The sequence below is a fragment of the Panthera leo genome, chromosome B4, assembly GCF_018350215.1.
Source record: "Panthera leo isolate Ple1 chromosome B4, P.leo_Ple1_pat1.1, whole genome shotgun sequence".
Lineage (NCBI taxonomy): Eukaryota > Metazoa > Chordata > Mammalia > Carnivora > Felidae > Panthera > Panthera leo.
This window is the reverse complement of record NC_056685.1, coordinates 94,133,118-94,157,929: the sequence shown is the minus strand read 5'-3', so window position 1 is coordinate 94,157,929 and position 24,812 is coordinate 94,133,118. Positions and strand designations below refer to the sequence as shown.

Genomic DNA, 24,812 nt, shown 5'->3' with positions numbered 1-24,812 from the left:
CCAAGTGTGGCTTGCTGACCAGAGAGGGTGGAAAAATTGGCATCACCTAGAGGCTGGTTAGAGAGGTAGGATCTTGGGTCTCACCCCATTATTGCTGAATCAGAGTCCATATTTTTGTAAGTTCCTTCACTGATTCACGTACACTTTGAAGTTTGAGAAGCACTGCCCCCGTGAACTGACAGATTACAAATTAGTCTCAACTCAGACATCTCTCCCTACAACTATAACATCCCCATGTCAATCAGTTTTCCCTCCAGCATCAAATATAACAGTGCAATGTACAGCATGTCAGCAGCAGGGTGAATTTGCCAACCTTGCAAAAAATGCAGGATTTCACAGAATTCATAAACCTGAGTTTGGAGAACCACTCAAGTCACACACATACACACACACACACACACACACACAGAGCAATGGCAAGCAAGGGAATGACAGCCTTAGACCCCTTACCAAGAGAAGGGGAGCTCATCTACAAGATGGGGACATTCCTTCAAAAGAGAATCATTTGAATATCAAAGAATTCAGATGGGCCCTTGGGAAAAAACGATGAGGCTCATGAATATCTTTTTAAGACTGACCCACTTTATGTGTTATGCAAATGGAACATACAACTTTGTTGAAAAACTATGCTTGAAAAGAAAAATCAACACTCCATTCAGCCTTTAATCAGGCTAAGAATTTAATTATTTGATCCTAATGATAACCTAAAGTATATTAGATGAGATAAATTACACTTCCTCAAGTTTGAGTTCCATTTTCTAAGACAAGGCTGATTAAATCTTGCTGTCACTATTTCACATGACATTGGGTCACATTTTAGTTGTGCTCCTGTTAAGTGGACTTTCCCCAGGCCAGTTTTTCTCCGACAGTTAAGACCTGCTCCACTCTACTGTCACTGTTACATATTCCTTTTTCTTTTTTGCCTTACGGGGCTTCTTTTTGGTACCTCTGAACAGCTTAGCATAACTGATACCAATTACTCCATAGCTGAGTGAAGCTTTCTTTTTACTGTCTTGTTTCCTGGTTGGAAGTTTCAGTGCATGTGGTACCACAGAAAGGGGTTCACCATGGGGTCATAGCTCCAATGGCAGATCTACTCAGTGGTTACCTTATCGACCATGAGGAAGTTCTCCAGTGTCTCCCCATTTTCACAGGTGACATTACCGACCTCTTTTACAGCTCTGGGCAGGATCTCTCGTACCTCCTGGGCGATCATTCCTAGACACAAACACTCCCAACAGGTTTAGTCAGGAAAAGACCTTTCTGGAGAACATCCTCCCTAGCCTACATCAAAATGGAAGGCTGACAGCCCCCGCCAGGACATCTTTGCAAATACATGCTTATCCCCTCACAGCTTTCGCTTTGATCTATGATACATTTGAAGCAAAGAAGGAATTTTGAGCCCATAACCACCATAGGATTAAAAGCAGGGGTGTCATTTTCTTGACTTTTCCTTGAGACTCTGGGCCGGATTTTGGAAGGAGGGAGTAAATACCTTCAAATCCCTGTATATAGAAGTAAGGGTGGGGCATTAGCTTGATTTCCTTTCTTTTCTTGCAGGAGGATTTGCCACCTAAATGGTCCCTCTTTCTCTAGGATTCCTGGATAGGAGTACAAACACCACTCTGCCCCTTCTCTGACCTAGACTGACCTATTCCACACCTCTCCCTCTCCCGGGTCTGCCTTTTACAGCTGGAGCTGTGATCTGCGCCCCCAAGCTCTGAGCAAGATGATTCCAGTGAAAAGAAACAATGTATTCAAAATATTCTGCCAGTACCTTGGAGTGTAGGAGTAAGGATGGGGGTGTTGAGTCAAGATGACACAGAAATTTCTCTCACCTTTCCTGTTCTAGTGATTATGGATTTCACAGAGGAAATCAATGCCATAGCACACAATCTCCACATAAAGAGGGAATTGAACTTTTAAGAGTTGACAACACAAAATTAAAAAGGGAATTTGTGTGCATACCTGTTTGATGGGCAGTGTTTATTCCCATTGAAGATGCGAACTCTGGTTTGTAGTCGTATTCAACAATCCTCATTTGGGCTATTCGTCTCAGCTGCTCATTTGTGTCAACCTGATTTAATTAAAGAAGAGCGGATTTCACCCATTTAGATATTTCCCATTCAAATCAATGCCCAAAGAGACCCAGAGAAATTAGGAATGTTGACAGCAGGGTTCTTTCCTCTTGTCCGAACTATTTTAAGGAAAGTTTATGTTTTTCTCCTCAGAGAAACCAAAGCTTCAAGGTCCATATCAATGACTTCCATCCACTGACAAACTGAGACAGAGTTTTTATGTCTAAATTACAGGGTGAAAGCTCCCCCATTCACTACTCTTGCCTTTTTTCTCTCCTTTGAGGGGTGAACTCTCCTTCTGAGAATGGAGACTGATCACGTTAGAGAGAAAAAATCTCCACTCAAGATTGCAAGGGATCATTTCCAAATGGACATACAGTATAAACACCAAATAAATATAGGCCAACCTCGTATTTACAAACTGAAAATGCTTAGTTCAAGTAACAACCTTTGAGGAATGGATATAACTACTATACCATTGATTTGCTTTTGGACATTTCACTGGAGAAAATTTCCTCAAGTGGCAGGTTGCAAGGCTGTATTGTTCACCTGCTGGACCTTCCAAGATCCAGACTTTCCTCTCCTACAGACGGCTTCTCCCCCAACCACTCTGGTCAGTGATGGTGTGCTTCTCTGAGCTCACTTCTTTTACAGGTTATTGAAGGTATTCCCAACTTCCACTGCCAATTCCTCAAAATAATGTCACTGGGTCCCAGCAAAATGATAGTAATACACAATAGAGTGAATTTTTCCTAAAGCTAAATATGTTTCATTCAAAGGATTTCCTTTTGAGTTTTTTTTTAATGTATTCATGGTAATAGCAGAATCAATTTTTATAATGACCTTATTCTATAAGTAAAATGCTGGTAGCTCTTTTTCTTTTCTTTTCTTTTTTTTAAATTTTTTTAAATCTTCATTTATTTTTGAGAGAGAGACGGAGTGCGAGTGGGGGAGGAACAGAGAGAGGGAGACACAGAATCTGAAGCAGGCTCCAGTCTCCAAGCTATCAGTACGGAGCCTGACCCAGGGCTCAAACTCACAAAGAGTGAGATCATGACATGAGCCGAAGTCAGAGGCTTAACCGACTGAGCCACCCAGGCACCCCACCCTTTTTCTTTTAGGATTTTCTCTTAGGCTATAATTTTCTTTTAGGATATAATGATTACAAAACCAGTGGTCTCTTGGCAATTAAAATTATACTGCCTTGACATTCATCCATGTATTAGAGTAACCAAAATTGCTTTGTTGTTCTTGTTTTATGAAAACCCTGAAATGGCCTTCAACTCCTCCCTTGACCCACTCTGTTGGGTGAGTTGGAAAGCTCCTCCGATATCATTAAAAGTTCCCTGTCCTTCACTAGTTCGGCTGATTGTGAAAAATTGTGGCTTGACACTTACCTGGTTAACTGTGCAAACTCTATTTCAGGTACTTCTTGGGAAGTATAATTTTGAGCTCACTGTTATTTTGATACTTGCTGTCATCAAAAGCCTGGTTCAATTCATTTATTCACTGTATTATTCAACTAACATTTAACAGTCACCTTCAACTTACCACACACTACACTAAGTGCTGGGACTTTAAAAAGTGATTGCTTTTAACAGTTTGTGGTCAACTAATTGTGCAACCTGAAACCATAAAACTCGTAGAAGAGAACACAGGTAATTTCCCTGACATCAGCCACAGCAACATTTTATGTCTCCTAAGGCAAGGGAAACAAAAGCAAAAATAAACTATTGGGATTACATCAAAATAAAAAGCGTTTGCACAGTGAAGGAAACCATCAACAAAACAAAAAGGCAACCTACTAAATGGAAGAAGATATTTGCAAATGATATATTTGATAAGGGATTAATATCCAAAATATATAAAGAAGTTATACAAAAAAACAAATAATCTGATTAAAAATGGGCAGTCAACCTGAATACACATTTTTCCAAAGAAGACATCCAGAGAGGCAACAGACACAGGAAAAGATGCTCAGTGCCACTAATCATCACGGAAATGCAAAGCAAAACCACAGTAAGATATCACCTTATACCTGCCAGAATGGCTAGAATCAAAAAGACAAGAAATAGCAAGTGTTGGCCAAAATGTGGAGAAAAATGTACTATTGGTGGGAATGTAAATTGGTACAGTGTTTTTGGGAATGTAAATTGGTACAGCCATTGTGCACTGTTGGTAGGAATTAAAATGGTACCGCCATTGTGGAAAACAGTATGGAAGTTCCTCAAAAAGTTAACAGTAGAAATACCATATGATCCAGTAATTCCACTGAGGAGTACCCAAAGAAAGTGAAAACATTCATTCAAAAAGATATATGCACCCTGTGTTTGCTGTAGCATTATTCACAATAGCCAAGATATGGAAGCAACCCAACTGTCCAATCTTAGATGAATGGGTAAAGAAGATGTAGTATATTCATACAATGGACTATTACTCAGCCATTAAAACATTGTGAGGTCTTCCTATTTGAGACAACATGGATGGACTTCAAGGGTATTATGCTAAGTGAAATAAGTCAGACAAAGACAAATACCATATGGTTTTACTTACATGTGGAATTAAACACAAACACAATTAAAAACAAAACAAATGAATAAACAAGCAAAAAGCAGGTATAGAGAACAAACTGATGGTTGCCAGAGGGACGGTGGGGATTGGCAAAATGGGTGAAGGAAAGTGGAAGATACAGGCTTCCAGGGGCGCCTGGGTGGCTCAGTGGGCTAAGCATCTGACTTTGGCTCAGGTCATGATCTCACGGTCTGTGAGTTCGAGCCCCAGGTCAGGCTCTGTGCTGACAGCTCAGAGCCTGGAGACTGCTTTGGATTCTGTGGCTCATTCTGTCTCTCTGACCCTCCCCCCCACTCAAACTCTATCTCTCAAAAATGAATAAATGCTAAAAAAAGTTTTTTAAAAAAGATACAGGCTTCCAGTTATGGAATGGAAAAGTCATGGGAATAAAAGGTACAGCACAGGGAATATAGTCACTGGGGTTGTAATAGCCATTTATGGCAACTATACTTGTGATGATAATAGCATAACACACAGAATTGTTGAATCACTGTGCTGTACACTTGAAACTAATGTAACATTGTGTGTTAATTATATTCAAATAAAATATAAATAAGCAAAATAAAAATTAAGAAAAACTTTAAAACAAAATGAAAACGAATAAATAAGTTTTCTAATTGTCTTGACTTTGTAGCATACTGTTTCTCTGGGATTACACATTCCAAGTTTCCTAAAATTTAGAACTATTAAATGAAATTTTAAAAAAAAATGTTTGTGGGGCACCTGGGTGGCTCAGTCGGTTAAGCCGCTGAGTTCAGCTCAGGTCATGATCTCACGGTTTGTAGGTTTGAGCCTCGTATCAGGCTCTGTGCTGACAGCTCAGAGCCTGGAGCCTGCTTTGGATTCTGTGTCTCCTCCTCTCTCTGCACCCCCCCCCCACACCCCCCCCACTCACACCACTCTGCCTCTCTCTCTCTTGAAAATAAACATTAAAAAATTTTTTTCTAAATGTCTGTGGACTAGACAGACAGACCCATCATAAATGAAAATGTGAGAAATGCAGGATGAAAATGGAATTATGGATCGAGAATTTGGCAGCTCCAAGGAGGACCCCAAAATATTCCTAGGGGAGCATAAAGAAAGACTTCCTAGAGATGGCAAAACCCCACTGAGATCTTGGCTTATTTTGATCTTCAAATAAGTTCTGCTCCTTTCACTTCAGGCCTTTGGCTCAGGGCATTTCCCAGCCTCGAAAGCTCTTCCTTCCCACTCCTACCTTCTCCCCCAACTTAAACATCCCTTCACCAGGGAAGCATTTCTTGATTTCCAACACCAGGAAGGGTCCCTTTGCCTTGTGTGCCAATGGGAGCTGTTGTTTTTCTTCATAGTGCTTATCACGGTTATCACCAGACAAAGTTGTGTCACCTTCATTATCTGTCTTCCCTATAGGATATATACCCCCTGAGGATGAGGACAAATCTATGGCCATGGTTTTCTGCTCACCACCAAATCACCAGTTTCTAGTACAATTCCTTGCATGTAGTTGACACTCAACTAACATTTCTTAAATAAATTAATAACTTAATAAATAAACCTCATACGAATAAATTTAAGAAAGGAGTTAGTCAGGGAAAGATGCAGGGTAGAAAGAAGGGACAGAAAGGGTGAGGCCAAGACCCGATGCTAGACTGAAAGAACACCATGAGTAAAGTGCCAAGGGAGTAAGTTCCCTGAATGATGTCTGCCCAACCAGGGTGGAGTTTGGCATTACTAGACTGTAAAGATTAAGGCCAGAGCAGGGAGGGCCTTGCAGGCCATGCTAGGGAGGGGCAGTCACAATCTCACATTGCCCTGTGCACACAGCTATCACGGTGAGCTCCTATATTCAGCAAATATTTAATGAACAGCTACTGTGTGCCAGGTGCTATCCTAGGCATTGGAGATGAAATGAATATTTCTTACTTGGAGTTCAGATTTTTTTTTTAAAGTTCTATTTTTGAGGGCAAGGCTCACATCTAGTTCATCTCAGGACCTCTGGAGTGCCCAGCAGAGTGGCTCACATGTTATAGACACCCCGAACCTTCAATGAAAGAAAAAGCCATGAAAGAATGAAGGTAGTGAAACAGCAGAACAATCCCTGTCAATCAGGAGCCAGCGTGGCATGGCCTTGCACTAGCCAGGCCCCACCCAGTTCCCCATTCCCTGCACCCTTGGGAATCCTGTGGCTGCTTTGTCTACTTTTCATTATCCCCGTGGTTCCTGCACGAGCCCTCATGGGTGACCTTTGCTGCCAACAGGAAGCAGAGGAGGCTGTGTCCTCACTGAGGCTGTCCAGGCTACCCAGAGGGAACATGACCCCTGGTGACTAAGCTGGATCCTTTAATGCATTTTCCCCCGAAGGCATATTGCTGGACGAAGCATATTGTAGGTTTGATGGTATTATTACCATTGTGCTTCAGAGAGACTTTTGGCTGAAGAAAATTTTCAGGGTTGGTTTGGGGATCTAAACCCCTTCTGCAACAACGTTTCTATAAGACAATGCTCTTCTGGTTTCTAATGTGGGGCTGTACTTTCCAAAGTTAAATATAAACTGCCCATGCTGCACACTCCCTCTGTGTACACTTGACCTAGGGAAAGCCCTCGAGGCAAGGGCTGTGCCTTCTCAGAATCCTCCTCCAGGAGCCAAACACTGGCCAACACTTAACACCACACCTTGCTCATCCACGTGGGTTGAGTAAGAAGCTAGAAGCTGAATTCAGGTGTCTGAGGTGACCTTGCCCACAGCAGTTTCGGAAAGTTTTGACCCTGAATGTATATGGCCATTGTGGTCATGCTGCCTCACGCCCAAAGCTTCTCTATCATTTCTTTCTTTCTTTCTTTCTTTCTTTCTTTCTTTCTTTCTTTCTTTCTTTCTTTCTTTTTACAATCTGAGAAGCATTTATTCTTGAAAAACTGCTGAACTTTGGGTAAGAACAGTAGGAGTCCATGGCATTCTTGCCTAGGGCTGTGCCCATCTCTTCACCACTCCCAGCTCGGTGGGCTCAGAGGTGCACTCCTCAGCAAGGGAAATGATGCAGACCAGCCCCTGTGCTGCCCAGATCAAAGGGACTCACTCAGTTTGCAGCGGCGGGTGACGTCTGTAAGGCTTCTCTATCATTAACCCCAGAATTGCACCACAGAAAAGTCATTCTTGTCTGTGGGACTCCACAGTTTGTCCAGGGAGGGAGATCCTGTTATCCACCATCTGGCCACAGCCTAGACTATTAGTCTCGCATCAGGAGCAGCTTGAGTAACACTGGCTCACCCCAAGTTGAAGAGCTTCTGCATCTGGCTCCTGGCCCTTGGAGCCTTTCATCTTAACTGATTTCGTTCCTGGTTTTTATTTTGAAATCTCTTGTAACCTTGTTTTCAGCCTTCATCATAAAATTGCATTGATGCGTTCAACTTTCAGCTTCCTCACTTTTTTTGCATTGGCCTTGGTGATCTTCACGCTCTTCTGTTTTCCAGCATATCATCTCCACCCTAATTTTGCTGTTTCCATTGAAAGAGCTGCATTTCCTTCTGCAGTCTGTAGTCACATCAGTAAACACAATGTTGGGATATGTTAGGCTGCTCCTCATTAAGGCCGACCTCATTTTCCCAGTGGGTCCAGGGCACGGGCTTCGGTCACATCTGCTTTATCTTCTCCATGTCTTGTAGACGTGTCCAGATGAGCACAGGGATCTCCACCAGGACTCTCTATGCAGAGTGCTCATGTGCTTAATACCTACAAAACAACCTCCATTGCCCTGAGTGAGGATGCACAGAGCCGGGGCAAGGAAGCAACTTATACTTATTTCCCCCTCCCCCAATCATCACAGTACTGGGCAATGTGTTTGGCCACTATGTTTTGCAACAGCTCATCTGGAAGCCAGCTCTGGTTATCATGCATCCTTTACCAATGAGAAATTGCCTCGAGTCCTATGCTTGCAATCAGATCAACCAAGGGCCCACTTCCCAGAGCATTTGGAGGAATGGCTATTCTTAAAAGTTGGGCAAACTGAGTCAGGAGGAGGTGAAGACAAAGTTCACACATCTGTCAGCCCCATCATCAGCATTATCATCGCCTCTTTTGTCTGTAATGGTGAACAGGACTGGTAAGTGCGTCTCTCCCCATTGGATGGGGCCACTCGATTGTAGGGACATATGTCCAAAGGGACATATGGAATTTTCCCTTTCCTGGTAACCGTGCCTGGTTGTAAGTAGCCCATTGGTTACTTAAGGCCTATGGATATTTTGAGGTGGGTCACCTGATGGGTCGGTCTGTCTGTGTTCAGCATCGTGGTCTCTGTGAGCCCTTTCTACATTCCATTGCTCAAGTCTGTTGCCTAAAAGCAGCCTCTACGATAAGATTTCTAGAGATCTATATTTCATACATGTGGATAGACCTATTAAAAACAAATATATTAATATGAAATAAGTTAATAAATGAATTACATGTAATTTGCATTTTATACAAGTAAATAATGATAATATCTATTTGTCCCGCTAAAGAATGCTTCACGTATATGAGCTTAGAAGAAGCCCTTAACACAAGTGAATTGAACATGAGCCTTCCCTGCTCACAGGAGAATAAACAGAAGCACAGGACATCTCTGGGCGAAGGTTCCTGGGCCAGCGCTTGCCCGAATCAGGATTAAACCTCCTTCCACCATCACGCTGCCGTGAGCAGGCAGGGGAGACAGAAATTCCACATTTGGAGCCTGGATTGGGGTGACATTTTATTTACACAAGAAGGTGTCATGGAAGGGATTTGAGAAGTTCTAGGGAAGCTTGTTATTTTAAGACAATATGTTTTCTTCGGACAAGGGGCAGCGCCCGAAGACATCTGGTAAGTGAACTGTGGGGAAAGCCTAACAGTGGCGAGAGGAGCTGTGGAGGACTTTCCCAGCTTGTTATCTTCCATTTGCATTTAGATAAGACCTGTAGGGAATTGTATAGCCAATTGCAAAAATAAGTTTCAGTTGGTGTGATCTGAAACGCAGACAGTTTATCTCTCTCTAGAAGTCAAAAAAGCACAGTATCTAGGACTGGAATCGGGAAATATACGTGAGAACTTTCTAGCCCTAAGAGTTCCCATCCGGCTAGCAGGTCACAGCTCTTCGAACATGAACCACAGCTTTGCAATCAGTATAAAAGTCTACAATTACAACCATTCTTTGGAATGCACTCAGCAAAGGAGGACATTCCTTGGCCGGTTTGGAAACACCAGTGCAGATTTGCACTGGGAAAGGAATGCGGTCTGGAAGAATGGCCAATGATTTACAGATTGTGTCTCCTATTCACGAAAAAAGAATAAGGGAAGGAGGTTAAAAACACAATTCCGCCACAGCCTCAAAAACGCTTACAGGAGCAGCAGTGTGAGTGCAAAGGTGGAGAAGTGATAGAAGCAGCGAATGGGAAACAGACTTAAAGGATGGAAGAGCTAGAACCTGGAGTGGCCTGGCTAAGGGATTAGCATCTTAATCCTAATCTCTTAGGTCTTCATAGCAGCTGTGACTTGCCATGGTGATTCACTTCTTCTTATCTCAATGTGTAAAAACAAATAAAGGACTTGGCGGGGTCAAGCAGAGAGGCACCGTTTCCATCTTACAGATAAAGGCACTGGGTTGGGGCGGGGTTGTTCCGCCCAGGGCGAGCCTAAAGTGGAGAAGCACCACCTGATTCATGAGCCTGATTTCTGCCTTCCACTGGGTAACTGTCTTTCCACAGAGGGAGGAGGTCTTGGTCTGGAGCCTCAGGCGATGGGATTGACCTTGGTGGAGGCTAGGGGTGGGAAGAGGAGCTTCTCCAACTGCTCCTCGGAGAAGGACAATGAATGGGGAAGACAATGGCTGGCAGGGCTGGTCCCAGGGACTCTGGGAGGAAGAGGCTGGGGGTCTAGTAGAAATACAGGCAGGGACTGGACTGAGACAGTGCTCAGATGAACAGGGAGATGGACATTTGGAGACAGAAAGGAAAAGGCAAGCTTCAACGGCTGACAATGTGTGGAAGGAAGGGCAATGGCCCATGGAAAATAGCTCAGAGACTTCTGCTTGGGAAGCCACTGCTATGCTGTCACTGCCCACTGCTCCTGGCAGGTGACTCCATTCTCCTGGGTAGGAGCTACATTACCCTTTCAGCAGAGATGCCTGTCGGCTCCAACATTCATAACCGTTACGCATTGTGTTCATCCCCTATAAACAGGTGACATATAGAGACGCTCTGTGCGAGGTGTGTCAGAGTCCAGGAGTGCCCAGCACACCTGACTCAGGTGTCAGCGGAGGCGCCCAAGGCCTGCCCTGTGCTCACCTCCTGGATATTGTGCTTTGCCCTGCTGTCAGAGGGATGCATAATTGTCCCCATCACTTTCATGTTGCCACAGACGACCAGGGCCTCATCCGGCGCATCTGTATTGATTCCCACTCGACCATGACAAACAACAGATTCTGGAACTTGTCCTCGCTGCCATAATGCATCACTGTCATTTTCAAACTGCCCAGGGTTAGAGGCCTGGAAAAAAATACAGAACTATGTTACCATTGAAGTTACAGTAGCAAATAGATGATTGCTTGATTCCTCAGAGCAGGGGAAAACAGAATGTTGTGTAAGTCTTTCACCTGCGAATCATATATCGGATGGGACATTCTGACATATCCAAATAACTGTGGCACCAGGAGAGCCCCTAACTGCTCTGCTGCCCATGAGCAGGAGCTCAGCATGCCATGGTTTGGGACGTCCAGTCTCTATTGCAACTACGTGGAGTTGAGAACGTGTAAGTTATACTGGGTGGACGATAAGGAAGAAGAAAACTCAAAACGACCTTCTTTTCAGGGATGATAATATTAATAAGGATTTAAAACCAGAACCTTACATCAGAAGATACTATGAGTTTATTAAAGCCCAGATAAATAAAAATACTTTGCATTTAGCTAGCTCTTTTATAGTTTCAAAACACTTTATGATTTCATACACAATTGACAAGCAAATGACAGGACAAATATACTTATACACCTCAATGATTCCCCAAACACAGATGACATTGAAAAAGGATAACAACAGCTACGTTTGTTGTGTCTAGTGCACATCCCCATTCTAGGAGATGTGTACCATTCACCTCATTTTACAGATAATCGAAAAGACTCTGTGCCCAAGGCCACAAAGCTAGTAAATTCTGGAGCTGGACCTATACTTCTTTTAATTATTAATGATTCTGACTTCTCCTATCAGAAGTAGCCCTGGCCAAATGCAGTCTTCAACGAGAATCCAAGTGAAACTATTGAGATTAGACAAAGTTCTGGAGATTCTGCTCTTAAATGAAATCCTTTGCTGAGGGATTCTTCACTCTACTGCCTTCCCTCTTCCCCGCCTCCTGGGACTGCTGAATGTATTGCCAAATATCTTTAAGTAGGGATCTCTGAATCCCTCCAAATCCTCACAACAGAATTAATGTTTTTAACATGATGGCCTATTCTTCTAAATGTGAAACTTTTGTGTGCTTGAGGCAGGCTGTCACAAATTCAGACAAGCACTATAGACCCTGATCATCTAAGAAGTCAACGCTAACACCAAAGTCTTGACTTTCAGCCTTTCTGGGCAGCCCAGGGGACATTGCAAACTCAGGACCTGAATATGCACAGATCATCTCCCGAGAATACTTGAGGCACCAGTAACAGTGGTTTCTTCAAGGCCAGGAACTGGGAGATGGGAAACTGATCTGGGAAGGAGATTCACTGTTCAACTTATACTCTCTTGGTATTGTTTCAATGTTTTTGCCACAAGCATGTGCTACTGATTTTAAAATAATAATTTTTTAAAAACCCATAAAGTTTAGTTCTTAGTTTGGGTTCAGGTGAAGCACATGTAGGAGTCTTCAAGGTTTTCATTCTCACCTGTCTGAACCCCAAGCTACTTGGAAGAGTCAACCATTGACATTTGATAGGCGAAAGCAGAAAAGAAGTAACAACTTTGAACATCATTTTGTGTCAGTTAAGCAAAGAACTTTGTTGCAAGGTCCCTAGAGGCCCCTGGGTTGTGAATGGCAAATTGGCTTTGACCCAAATCCTTCTATAGCAAGCAGTCAACTAAAACCAAGGTGTACCATATAAATGTTGATGTATTTTGCTCTACCTTGAACATAAGGAGCCACTACAAGAAAACAAAATAGACAGTGATGGGTTTTTTTTTTTTTTTTTCTTAATGAGCTTTGGAATAATTGTTATCATAAACTTGATATCATGTTGGAATAGCAGATAAGGTAGATTCAATTTTTTGGAACAATTATAACAATCTCACTTGGCTTTCATCAGATGAAAACTCAGATCCCTAAAATATGTTCAGATCATTTGGGAAAGGGCCGCATATCTGCAATTTGCTAAATATATAGACCTATGGAGGAGTCCTCCTCGTCATTAATGGGAGATGTCATAAAATCTGCAAACTTTCTTCCCCTTCTCTGGTATCCGCAATCTTAATGTGTCAAAACAAACTAATGTACTAGCTCTTTCTGGAATTATGAAGTTGTGTTCCCATATGGTCCATTGGTGGTTCATTGATATCAAACACTGAAATGAATCAAAGTCTCCAAATACTTTTATTATTTATCCCACAGCCCCATATATGTAGGGAAAACCTGAACATTTTAATCTATGTTATGACACAAACTGGCTGTGTGACCTTGGGGCAGTCACTTAACCTTTCTGCACTGGCTTTTTTCTTTGAAGAATAAAGATAATAATGACTTCTTTACCTATCTCACAGCGTCGTGGGAATTTACTGAAATCACATATATGGGAATACTTTGCAAAAATGAGGAGGAATAATCTCAAATTATCCTTAAAACACTGCTGTGCATAACAACTACTGTCCAACCAATACAGGCATACCTCCTTTTATTAAGCTTTGCTTTATTGCACTTCACAGATTATGCATTTTTTTTTTTTTTTTTTTTACAAATTGAAGTTTGTAGCAACCCTGAATCAAGCCAGTCTGTCTGCACCATAGACTATGGATGTCACAGTGTCTGCTCATTTCATGTCTCTGCTACCATTTGGTAATTCTCGCAATATTTCAAACTTTTTAATTTTATTATCATTACATTTGTTATGGTGATCAGTGATCAGTGATCTTTAATATTACTGTTATAATTTGGAGAGCCACAAACCATGCCACAAATCATAAGATGGCATAACTTAATCAATAAATGTTATATGTATTATTCTGACTGTTCCACAAACTACCCATTTCCCCATCTCTCTCCTCCTCGGGCCTCACTATTCCTTGAGACCAAGAATATTAAAATGAAGCCAACTAATAACCCTACAATGGAATTTAAGTACTGAAGTAAAAGGAAGAGACGCATGTTTCTCACTTTAAATCAAAAGCTAGAAATGATTAAGCTTAGTGAGAAAGGCATGTTGAAAGCTGAGATAGGCTGAAAGCTGGGCCTCTCATACCAGATAACCAAGTTGTGAATGCAAAGGAAATGAAAAGTGCTACTCCAGTGAACACACGAATGATAAGAAAGTGAAAGCCGTATTGCTGATATGGAGAAAGATTTAGAGGTCTGGATAGAATATCAAACCAACCACAACATTTCCTTAAGCCAGAGCCTAATCCAGAGCGAGGCCCTAACTTTTCAATTCCATGAAGGCTGAAAGAGGTGAGGGGGCTGCAGAAGAAAAGTCTGAGGCTAGCTGAGGTTGGTTAGGGTTTAAGGGGAAAAATCATATGTATAACATAAAAGTGCAGGGTGAAGCAGCAAGTACTGATATAGAAGCTGCAGCAAGTTCTCCGGGAGATCTGAATAATCAATGATGATGGCTTCACTAAACAACAGATTTTTAATGTAGACGAAACAGTCTTATATTGAAAGAAGATGCCATCTAGGACTTTTGTAGCTAGAGAGAAGTCAATGCCTAGCTTCCAAACTTCAAAGGACAAGCTGACTCTATATTGAAGTCAGCGTTCACTGACCATTCCAAAAAGCTTCAGGCCCTTAAAAAGCTACCCTAAGTTGGGATGCCTAGGTGGCTCAGTCGGTTAAGCATCCAGCTTTGGCTCAGGTCATGATCTCATGGTTCGTGGGTTCAAGCCCTGCATTAGGCTCTGCACTGATAGCTCAGAGCCTGGAGTCTGCTTCAGATTCTCTGTTTCTTTCTCTCTCCCTGCTCCACCCCCGCTCCTTGTTCTTTCTTTCTCTCTCTCTCTCAAAAATAAATAAACATTAAAAACATATATATTTTTAAAAGTTACCCTAAATCTACTCTGCCTGGGCTCTACAAATGGAACAAAACCCAGATGCCAGCATATCTGTTTGCAACATGGTTTACTGAATATTTTAAGCCCACTGTAGAGACCACCCAGAAGATTCCTTTGAAAATATGACTGCTTATTGATAATTTACCTGGTCATCCAAGAGCTCTGATGGAGATATACAATGAGATTAACATTGTTTTCATGCCTGCTAACACAACATCCATTCTGCATCCCATGGGTCAAGGAGTAATTCTGACTTTCAAGTCTTATTATGTAAGAAATATATTTCAGAAGGCTACAGCTCGCATGGATAGTGATTTCTCTGATGGATCCGGGCAAAGTAAATTGAAAGCCTTCTGTAAAAGATTCACCATTCTATATTTCTTTTTATTTTTGTTTTAAGTAGGCTCCATGTCTAATGTGAGACTGGAAGTCACGACCCTAAGATCAAGAATCGCATGCTCTCCTGACTGAGCCAGCAAGGTGCCCCTAGGAGTCACCATTCCAGATGCCATTATGAACATTCCTGATTCATTGGAAGAGGTGGAAATATTCATATTAAAGGAGTTTGGAAGAAGTTGATTCCAACCCTCATGGATGACTTTGAGGGGCTCACGGCTTTAGCGGAAGTGGTAGAAAGAACAAGAGAGCCAGAATGAAAAATCAAGCCTGAAGATATGATGAATTGCTGAAATCTCATGCTAAAACTTTTATTGATGAGAATTGCTTCTTATGCATGAGCAAAGAAATTTGTCTCTTGAGGTGGAATCTACTCCAGGTGAAGATGCTGTGAAGATTGTTGAAATGACAATGAAGGATTTAGAATATTACATAAACTTATTTGATAAAATGACAGGGTTTCAGAGGACTGATTCCAATTTTGAAAGAAGTTCTATAGTGGGTAAAATGCTGTCAAACAGCATCACATGCTATGGGGAACTATTCATAAGAGGAAGAGTCAACTGATGTGGCAAACTTCACTGTTGTCTTATTTTAAGAAAGTGCCAGGGCCACCCTAACCTTCAGCAACCACCCCCTTGATCAGTCAGCAGCCATGAACTTTGAGGCAGGACCCTCCGCCATCTCTAAAAGGTTCCGTCTGGAGCCGAACCCTCAATGTCTCTGAAATATGCCTGTAATCATTCAATCTGCTCTCCTCAGCAACACAGTGGCAAAGTTGTGAAATTCTGCCAGGGAGCATCATTCACTGAGTAAAATGTAAATGGCGCCCTCTGCAGGTGCTTGGAATAGGAAATAGCAATTAACAATAATTTGAGGTTTGTTCTAAATTTGGAATGGAAAGCTGGAATTTCTTTGCTTTCCATTGTTTGGGCTTCTAAAGCAGCAGCCAAAGAGCATAATAGGAGAGCCTGAGTTGAGGAAGGCAGTTAATAACAAATCAATTTTTGTATCTTTTGAAAGGGCTATGGAAAATGGGCCCAGAAATGCTCCCTACCAGTGTTAGTCAACGTGTGGTCTGGAGGTCAGTAGGCAGCAGCATCGGCATCTCTTGGAAACTTGTCAGAAATGTATATTCAACTTACTGAATCAAAAACTGTGGAGGTGCCTGGGTGGCTCAGTTGGGTAAGTGTCCAACTTTCGCTTTCAGTTCAGGTCATGATCTCACAGTTCATGAGTTCGAGTCCTGTGTTGTTGGGGTCTGTGCTGACAGAGCGGAGCCTGACTGGGATTCTCTCTCTCTCTCTCTCTCTCTCTCTGCCCCTCCCCCGCTCAAGTTCTCCCCCCCCACCTCAAAATTAATAAATAAACATTTCAAAAAAACCAACAACTGCGGAGGTGGGACCCAGGCATCTCTGTTCTACTCTCCAGGAGATTCTTTGTACCATACACACCTGGTCGAGTTATCTCTTCCATAGTTAACCAGCAAGTTGAATCCCAACTACAGGGTGAAATGGACACTGCTCCACACACTGATTCCTCTGGGTAAATAAAAAATTCATCTGAACTCCAGAAGAGGTGTGTGTGTGTGCGTGTGTGTGTGCGTGTGTGTGTGTGTGTGTGTTAGGGGAGGGAAGGGGGTTTTGTGGAAAAGGGTGAGAGCTGGTAGCAATGAAGACGCCCTACTCTACGCCCATCCCTCTCCATCCCTGCAGCTGCACTATTTCTTTTGTTCTCCCTGTCCCTGTTTGTCAGTTTTCCATCTTAGGGCAGTGCAGTTTGCAGGGCAGTAAAGGGGGACTTCTTGGGGACGTGCCCATTTATATTCTTCTGGAAAAGAAACTGGAATAATGTATTAGTTTTCAAAACTAGGAAACCCCAGTGCGCCTTTGAAGGGCAGACAAAAGTAATCATCCCTCCTGCTTACAACACAGCACTCCAAACCAGGTTTAATCACATGTTTTAGAAGGAAAGTGGAGCTGAATGAAAACCTAGTCATTAACAAGAGAATGTGAAGGAACTCCACTGCAGAATGCTCCCAAAAACAAAGACCTGGGAAATAAACCTGTCTTTGTAGTAAAGCTTAATTTCCATGAAATTGGTCAATTTACACTACAGGACCATAAGATATTTCTAAAGCTGTTCTGGTTGACAATCCAGATGAACAATTACTGGGTCTGGCCCACCATTCTCTCTCCAAGGAGAATTCTAACAGTTGTGGTCTCTTGAACCCCTCTTGGGGGCCTGAAACTCATCTAGTCCAAGCCTCATACATTTGCCCTTTATGTTAATCTCTGCTATTGGGAAGAATGATTCTTAGGCTTCAAAATGAACCTGCATTTGCTCAGTGCAGTTTTCAGTTCTCTATATAACGTAGTCTGCTCTTGTAACATCTTCGGTTGTCAATTTTTTCTTCCTTTACTCTGGAGCTCAAACTAACAGACCCAGGCCATAACCTAGGAGGGCACCTCTGGCTTTTTTGGAGAATGTAAGCTGGTCTGTGCTCTGTCTAACTAACTAACTAACTATATATATCCAAGGCATATACCTATATAGAGCTCTCTAGAAACTTAGGGGCAGGAAATATTTTCTGTGGACATTTTGAAAACTCACTGATTCAAACATATCACCGGTTCTTTTTTTTTTTCATTTTTCTTTTTCCTTTCTTCTTTTATAAGTAGGCTTCACACCCAGCATGGAGCCCAATGTGGGGCTTGAACTCATGACCCCGAGATCAAGACCTGAGCTGAGATCAAGAGTCAGATGTTCAACCAACGGAGCCGCCCAGGTGCCCCAAACATATCATCATTAATGAAATTCAGTTTTTTTCTCTTGGTTGGTTTTGACGTTAAACAATTAAGCAGATTCAAAAGTGCATGCATTTTCACTTCTGCATTTGGGGTCAGAATAAAATAGTATCACTAAGATATTTCCAGTTTGGGGGAGGGGCAGAATGGTTTTCCCTATCACCATTCTTCTTCTTCTCGTTGTTAGGATAACCCTTGTGTTGCCCAGCACACTTCTAAAATAGGGCATTGTCTTTAACCAACAATTATGGCTGGAAGAAAGCAATCAAATCTGGAATGGAATCACTTTTTAAAAATAAAAATTTAGTGAATAACATGGCACCCAATCTTCACTAAGTATAATTTAATGTTTTTTAGTATTTATAACAAATATGAATTGCAGAAACACCTTCTCAAAGCTACCATCACGAGTTAAATGATAATTGTGTTTTGAATACGAGCAAGCACCAATTAACAGAGTTCTGGAAATAGAACATCAGACAGTAGAGTGCTCCCCCTTCCCACCCCCCCCCCCCACCATTGTACTCCACTCTGCTGGAGTACAGACCTGCCAGCAGGAAATGGAGAAACCCGACACCAGGTAAATTATTCAAGGTGTGCAGGTGACTAGCAGGCTGCCAGACTCAAGCATGAGTTTCCCAGCTCAAAGCAACATTTTCAGAATATCTAATCTATGCTAACTCTGAAAAGAATGGCATTATCTGTCTTTATTCTCCCTATGAAAAACCAGCAACAATAAGTGACTTTACTTTAAATCACACTTGTTAGTGCAGCACAGCAATCCCAGATCACATCACGCCCTGGGCCCCAAACCCAAACCACCCCCCACCCTTCCACCCCCCGATGAGGGATGGGGAACCACTGCCCCTGCTCCATGACCAAAGAAGAAGGCTCCACCAGCTTTTGCTCCAGTGGCACCCTGTTTGCCACAGATTAGATCGGGTTCCACAAAAACGGCAGGCACATAGTCCAGCCCTTACTCTGGGACATCTGAACACAAGCATTTTACCTCATTTCCAACATTACTTCACCCCCCATTAAAAGTCTGAGATGCAGTTTAAGGATTTCCACTTATAAGTGGCTTATTATTTTTAATTGATTGGAAGAATTACACAGAGGACCCTTTGTTTCAGAACAGCTTGAGGCAAGAGAGGAAAGACTCATTTCCCCAAACAGGCAGATCTGGTCCCCAGGCCTAAGAGTCACAGCCATGTACGTGGGCATGCCCACACTGGACGATTTCTCCTGTTGGACTTCACATGCCCTCCCTGTGTCACAGGACAGCTAGCTTCTCCCCGGCTGCCAGGCCCGTGGTGACCCGTTACCTTATGCCCCTGGTATTCTCAACGGTGGCCAGCCTGGCCTCACACAGCTGCATTTCCAGCTGCCAACAGCTTTATGCTTTTGTGGCTGCCAAGATGCCTGTCCACAGCTGTGACCAATCATTCATTCAGCAAAATGTGCTGAACCATGACTATGTGCTAGGCAGCGGCCCAGATGGTTCCTGGGGTCACCAATCACTTTTGGGTATGAAATTCCTTCTTTACTACTCTCCCCACCCTGTGGGCTTTGGGATCAGAGAGAACTAGGTTGTAACCCGGGCTCCATCCTTCACAAGCTGTGCAGTCACGATGAGTTTCTCACCTCCTTGAGCCTCAGCTCCTCTGCATGTAAAGAAGGTAACGTAAATGTGGCCCAATGTAAAATGACGCCATATATAAATTATTCAGCTCAGTGCCTGGAATACAGCATTTAAACCAGGGTGTCTCAGCTGTGGCACTGCTGACATTTTGGAAGGGGTAACTCTTTGTCGTGGGGGCTGTCTTGTGCATTGTAAGGGATTGAGCAGCATCCCCGGCCTATACCCACGAGATGCCAGGAGCATCTCCCCCCCGTTGTGACCACCAAAAAATGTTTGCAGACATTGCCAAGTGACCTCTGGGGGACAAAAGGTCTCCTAGTTGAGAACCATTATGTGAAAACTAAAATAATAATATCTGCTATTACTATCATCAGTTGAGAAATTGCATACTTCAAGCATGCCAATGAAAATGCAACTTCCACTTCAGCCGAGAAAAGCAGGTGGGATCCAGAAAGATGAAAGAGCTGAACCTTACCCTTACAATGATCCGTTCAGAGATGTGGGCAGACAATAGATAGAACTGGTCTTGGTTAGCAGCATACAGTCCAACCACCAACATGAAGTACCTAAGTCAAAAACAGCAGACAAGGCCAACGCGTAAGAAAACAGAGACATAATTTGTGCGATCAAATGCCACACAACAGTTCATCAATGGTGAATTTATCTCGGCAGGTTTGCACATTTAAAGATTTTCTACTGTGCTTTCAGCTGCCCCTCCTGTGAGAGGAAATAGCAGTGGATTCACTCGGTACTGGTCTGGGTCTACCCTCTGCCCAGTCTGAGGGATTTGCGAGCTGTTCCGCAAGCCCCCCAGCACAGCGCTGCTCACAAACAAATGCACAACAGGCAGCCATCTTAGAGGTTCCCTTACCGAGAGCTGCCCAAGCCACCTACCCTATCACAGCAGGGTTTGCCCAACCACACCAGGCCCTTCCCACCCCATCTGCTCTTGGCCCTATATGCTACATACCCCCATGTCGTGACTTAGTCAAAAACCTGGACCCTTCCCTCCAATTGCTCCCAATGAATTTTCACCAAGGTTATTTTAATAGCTTCTTCATATGTAACACTGATGAGGCATTTTTAACATCAGCTCATTTTTTGAAACCAAAACAAAACTATCCCTATGAGAGTAGCTTTTGTTTTAGGAACCGCATGAGAAAACTTTGCCAACTTCCTCTGCAATGCTACAGATTCTCTAATCCTTAGAGAATAGGAGTTGTCCCCTATCTCTAAAGTCAAACAGTCATAGTAATAATTGTTATTTTCATTGTAATTATTAGCTATCATCTGAGTCCTCAAAATGTGTCATACACTGGGCTAAGCAGGTTATCTATAGTATTTCATTTAGAACCCCAAAACAACCCCATTGGAGTAGGATATGAACATTGTCCCCATTTTAGAGAATGGGAAAATAATGAGTCTCAGAGGGTTAAGTCACATGCTCAAGGGCACCCAGCTAGTAAACGGTGGTTTCAAATTTCAAACTCAATTTTTTCCAACTCCAAAACGTATGTTCTACAACCAGTGACTCCAAATTTGAGACTGCATCAAAGTCACCTGGAGGATTTGTTAAAATACAAATTATTGGGCCCCGCCTCCAGAGCTTTCGATTCTTAGATCTTTGGTGAGAGATCACACTTCTAACAAGCATCCTGGTGACAGCATCTCTGCCAGTCTGGGGCCACACTATGAGAACCACAGGTGTAAATCATTGATCCGAGTTCCTTTCCTTTCTTAATCAAAAGAAGCTATAGCAGAACTCCAGGAATCGGGGCTTTACACTAGTGACCAGCACACAGGTTTCAGCAGGGCAGTTGGTCCTCAACCCTTGGACAGCAGTGAGGCATAAGCATGTGGTCATTCTAGAGAATCGTGGAGGGAGTCAAGGCACGCAGATTTGAGGTTGGGCAGGAGAGTAGGCACTGTGGGGGATGAGCATGGAAAGACAGTAAGGGTAAATGAGACATGTTAAGAAACAGGAAGAGTTCAAGAAGGGGGAAGTGGCCAAGGGCAGCCTGGGTGGCAGGCTGGCAGCACCAAGAGGACCAGAGGGGCCTCTGGAGGGCACTGGCCAGTCAGATAGAGTACCCGGCCACCGTGGGGCATACATAGGGATGCCAGTACCTCTGGTCAGGATTTGGTTTTCCCTTCTTCCTCATGTTATTTGCTGTAGTTTCGCTGAAGTGTAACCGGCCCAACGTAATTTTGGTGACCTGGTCGGCCAGCAGGTCGATTCTAAAACAAACAGCAGAAATACCGAGAGACTGTGAGAGAACGTGGACTCCTCGATCATACCTAACTCATCCTGAGAGTCTCAAGTATGTTCAGTCCCCCATTCCCATCACACTGCAGAGGACAGTTTATTCCAGTTGCTGATTTTTAATAAACTCTCCACAACATGGTCTGGAATGGGTGCCAGGGAATAATTCTTGAAAGGTAAGATATGCTCATTCAGCAGAAGCTCGAGCCTGGAGTTTCTCACCCATAAAGGCAGTATGCTCCCCATACCACATATGGGTTCTTTTAACTCCACAATGGGGAGAAAAGACATTTCATTTGTGCCTCTGCCACTGCTGCTAGAACTGCCTCCTGACAAGCAATTTCTCTAGGTTCCTCGCAAACTCCTTTGTATCCCCTTCACGTATTTGCCCTCTCTGGGCCTGGCCCCTAAGGAAGACCACACCCAGACCGCCCAGGCGGGAGAGGGAGAACCAGATGCACCAGGCGACTTTACTGCTGAGCTTGTACACATGGCTCCCACCGGAGCGTCAGGCCAAGCTCCTGCCTGGTCTCTCCAGGCGGTAGGACCATCTTTGTGCCGCCCGGAGTGGGATTGCCTCAGGGTCAGAGCACTGGGATATCTCAACTACATCCCAGCCAAATAGTCAAAAAGCAAATCACACTCCAAGTCATTCCACAGGCTGAATGCTCACTTTGGACTGCCATATTGCTTGGGATAATCCCAGGGCGGCGCGCTTTCTATTCTGGAACCCATTAGGCAATCTATCAACATAGCTTTGAAAAATAAGAAAAAATGAATTGTAAGCACAGCGTAACTTAAAAGAAAGGTCTCATCATAACCTATGTCAAGGAACCCAGGTAGTTAGCAAAGGTGTCAGTAATAAATGGTTATGAAAATAATGACTTAAAAATGAAGCTTTTTACAAGAGTTTGTTTGAAATTATTTCAATGCATTTTACCTATTTTATTTTTGTTGATACGCATGTGTTCATAATATTAACATCTTGTTACCCATGTAGTTTCTGCAGTGGGATTCATTTTATTTTTTATTACTTTTTTTTATTCACATATAGTTGATAAATAATGTTACGTTTGTTTCAGGTGTACAACATAGTGATGTGACATCTCTCTACTTGGGCTATGCTCACCACATCTGTAGCTACCACACAATGCTATCACAGTAACACTGACTATATTCCTTGTGCTGTATCTTTCATTCCTGGGACTTACTCATTCTATAACTGGAAGTCTGTATCTCCTACTTCCCTTCACCCATTTTGACCATGCCCCAAGCCCTCCCCTCTGGCAACCATCAGTTTGCTCTCTGTATTTATAGGTCTGTTTCTGCTTTCTGTTTGTTTGTTTGTTTGTTCATTTGTTTTGTTTTTTAGATTCCACATGTAAGAGAAATCACATGGTCGGTGGAATTCATTTTTAATAAACAAAATATATTGGGCAATGGGTCTTTTTACCATAGCATTCACAAAGGAATTCAGAAAAGAAATCTTACTTAACAGGATTGAAAATCTTTTTGCTTCTATCTGCTTGGGATTGTTCAATAGCAATTATTTGACTGGTAGCTTCTACCTGTTTGGAACAACAAAAAGTAAATTAGTTATTGACTACATAAACTTATTAATAAAAATGTTCATTAGTAAGCAACATTCAAGTGCTTTAAAACTTTTCCAAGGCATTATGATAGTCACTGGGTAGGAGGAACAAGTCACTGAAAAGACATATAAGACAATGGCCCCAACCTTAAGCAGTATGCTATTGGTGAGAAAAGAAACAATTATCTGTAAAACTAAACAATGAAAACACAAGACAACAGAAAACTTCAGGTGAGCGGTGATTATAGTGTGAGCTAGTAGGTGATTAAAACACCAGGAGCAAAACACAGAAGCGAGGCAGCTCAAAGGATGCAAGCATTCATTCGTTCATTGATCCATTCATTCCATAGATACCTGCATTCGTTCATTCATTTATTCATTCATGTAGGAGCCCCTGCTATGCACCAGGCATTGCCCGAGGCATTGAAGATGAGCAGTGGACAAAATTAAGAGAAATCCCAGCCCTTGAAGAGCTTGCATTTGAATAAGAAGAAATAACAATAAACAATAAACAATAAAAATAAATAAAATACAGAGAATGGTATTTTTTCAGTACTTGTTACAAAACTCTTCTTGCTCTTAATGAAGAGTGGCATGGGGGTAGTGAGATCTGCCCCGTCATATATGGCTTGTGGGTATTAGCATAATAACAATTTTTCTGAAAAGCAATTGGGCAATCTACATCAAGAGTTTTAGTAACATCTGTCCTTTGATGTATAAATTCTTCTGGAATGTATCCTCATGCAAAGACAGGTATACGTGGATGTTTACTGAAGTTTAACTAACAATAAAAAATTGAAAACAAGCAAAACTTATAATAATGCAGGAATATGATACATTTATACAATAGAAACTGTATCATCTTTGTAAATAATACCTTATAGAATCTTTAATATCACATGTCATTTTCATAATATGCTATTAACAATATGAAATGAATTTTAAAAACTTTTTATTAGTGAGAGAGAGAGAGCCAGGGGGAGGGGCAGAGGAGGAGGAGGAGGAGGAGGGGGATGAGGAGGGAGAATCTTAAGCAGGCTGTCCGCCCAGTTAGAATCCCAACGCAGGGCTCGATCCCACGACTCTCGGATCATGATCTGAGTCAAAATAGAGAGTCAGACACTCAACTGACTGAGCCACCCAGGCACCCCAAAATTAATTTTAATAAGAGAAAAATTAGACTAACAAATGGTGGGTCCCAAATATGAATGAATTTTCTTTCTTTATAGTTTTCTTTTGCATTCCA

At 42.5% G+C, this 24,812-nt stretch overlaps 1 protein-coding gene across 1 annotated transcript in view; it reads right to left on the bottom strand.

The window, feature by feature from the left end:
* The window catches only part of MYRFL (myelin regulatory factor like), a 125,611-nt gene that overhangs the window by 39,680 nt on the left and 61,119 nt on the right, over window positions 1-24,812 (bottom strand). Inside the window, exons 8-13 of the mRNA XM_042948329.1 lie at window positions 23,467-23,543; window positions 21,840-21,950; window positions 20,188-20,278; window positions 10,920-11,120; window positions 1,969-2,077; window positions 1,109-1,218 (exon numbers count right to left, since the gene is read on the bottom strand). Coding sequence (XP_042804263.1) covers window positions 1,109-1,218; window positions 1,969-2,077; window positions 10,920-11,120; window positions 20,188-20,278; window positions 21,840-21,950; window positions 23,467-23,543 — 699 coding nt within the window. The remainder of the gene's footprint in view (window positions 1-1,108; window positions 1,219-1,968; window positions 2,078-10,919; window positions 11,121-20,187; window positions 20,279-21,839; window positions 21,951-23,466; window positions 23,544-24,812) is intronic.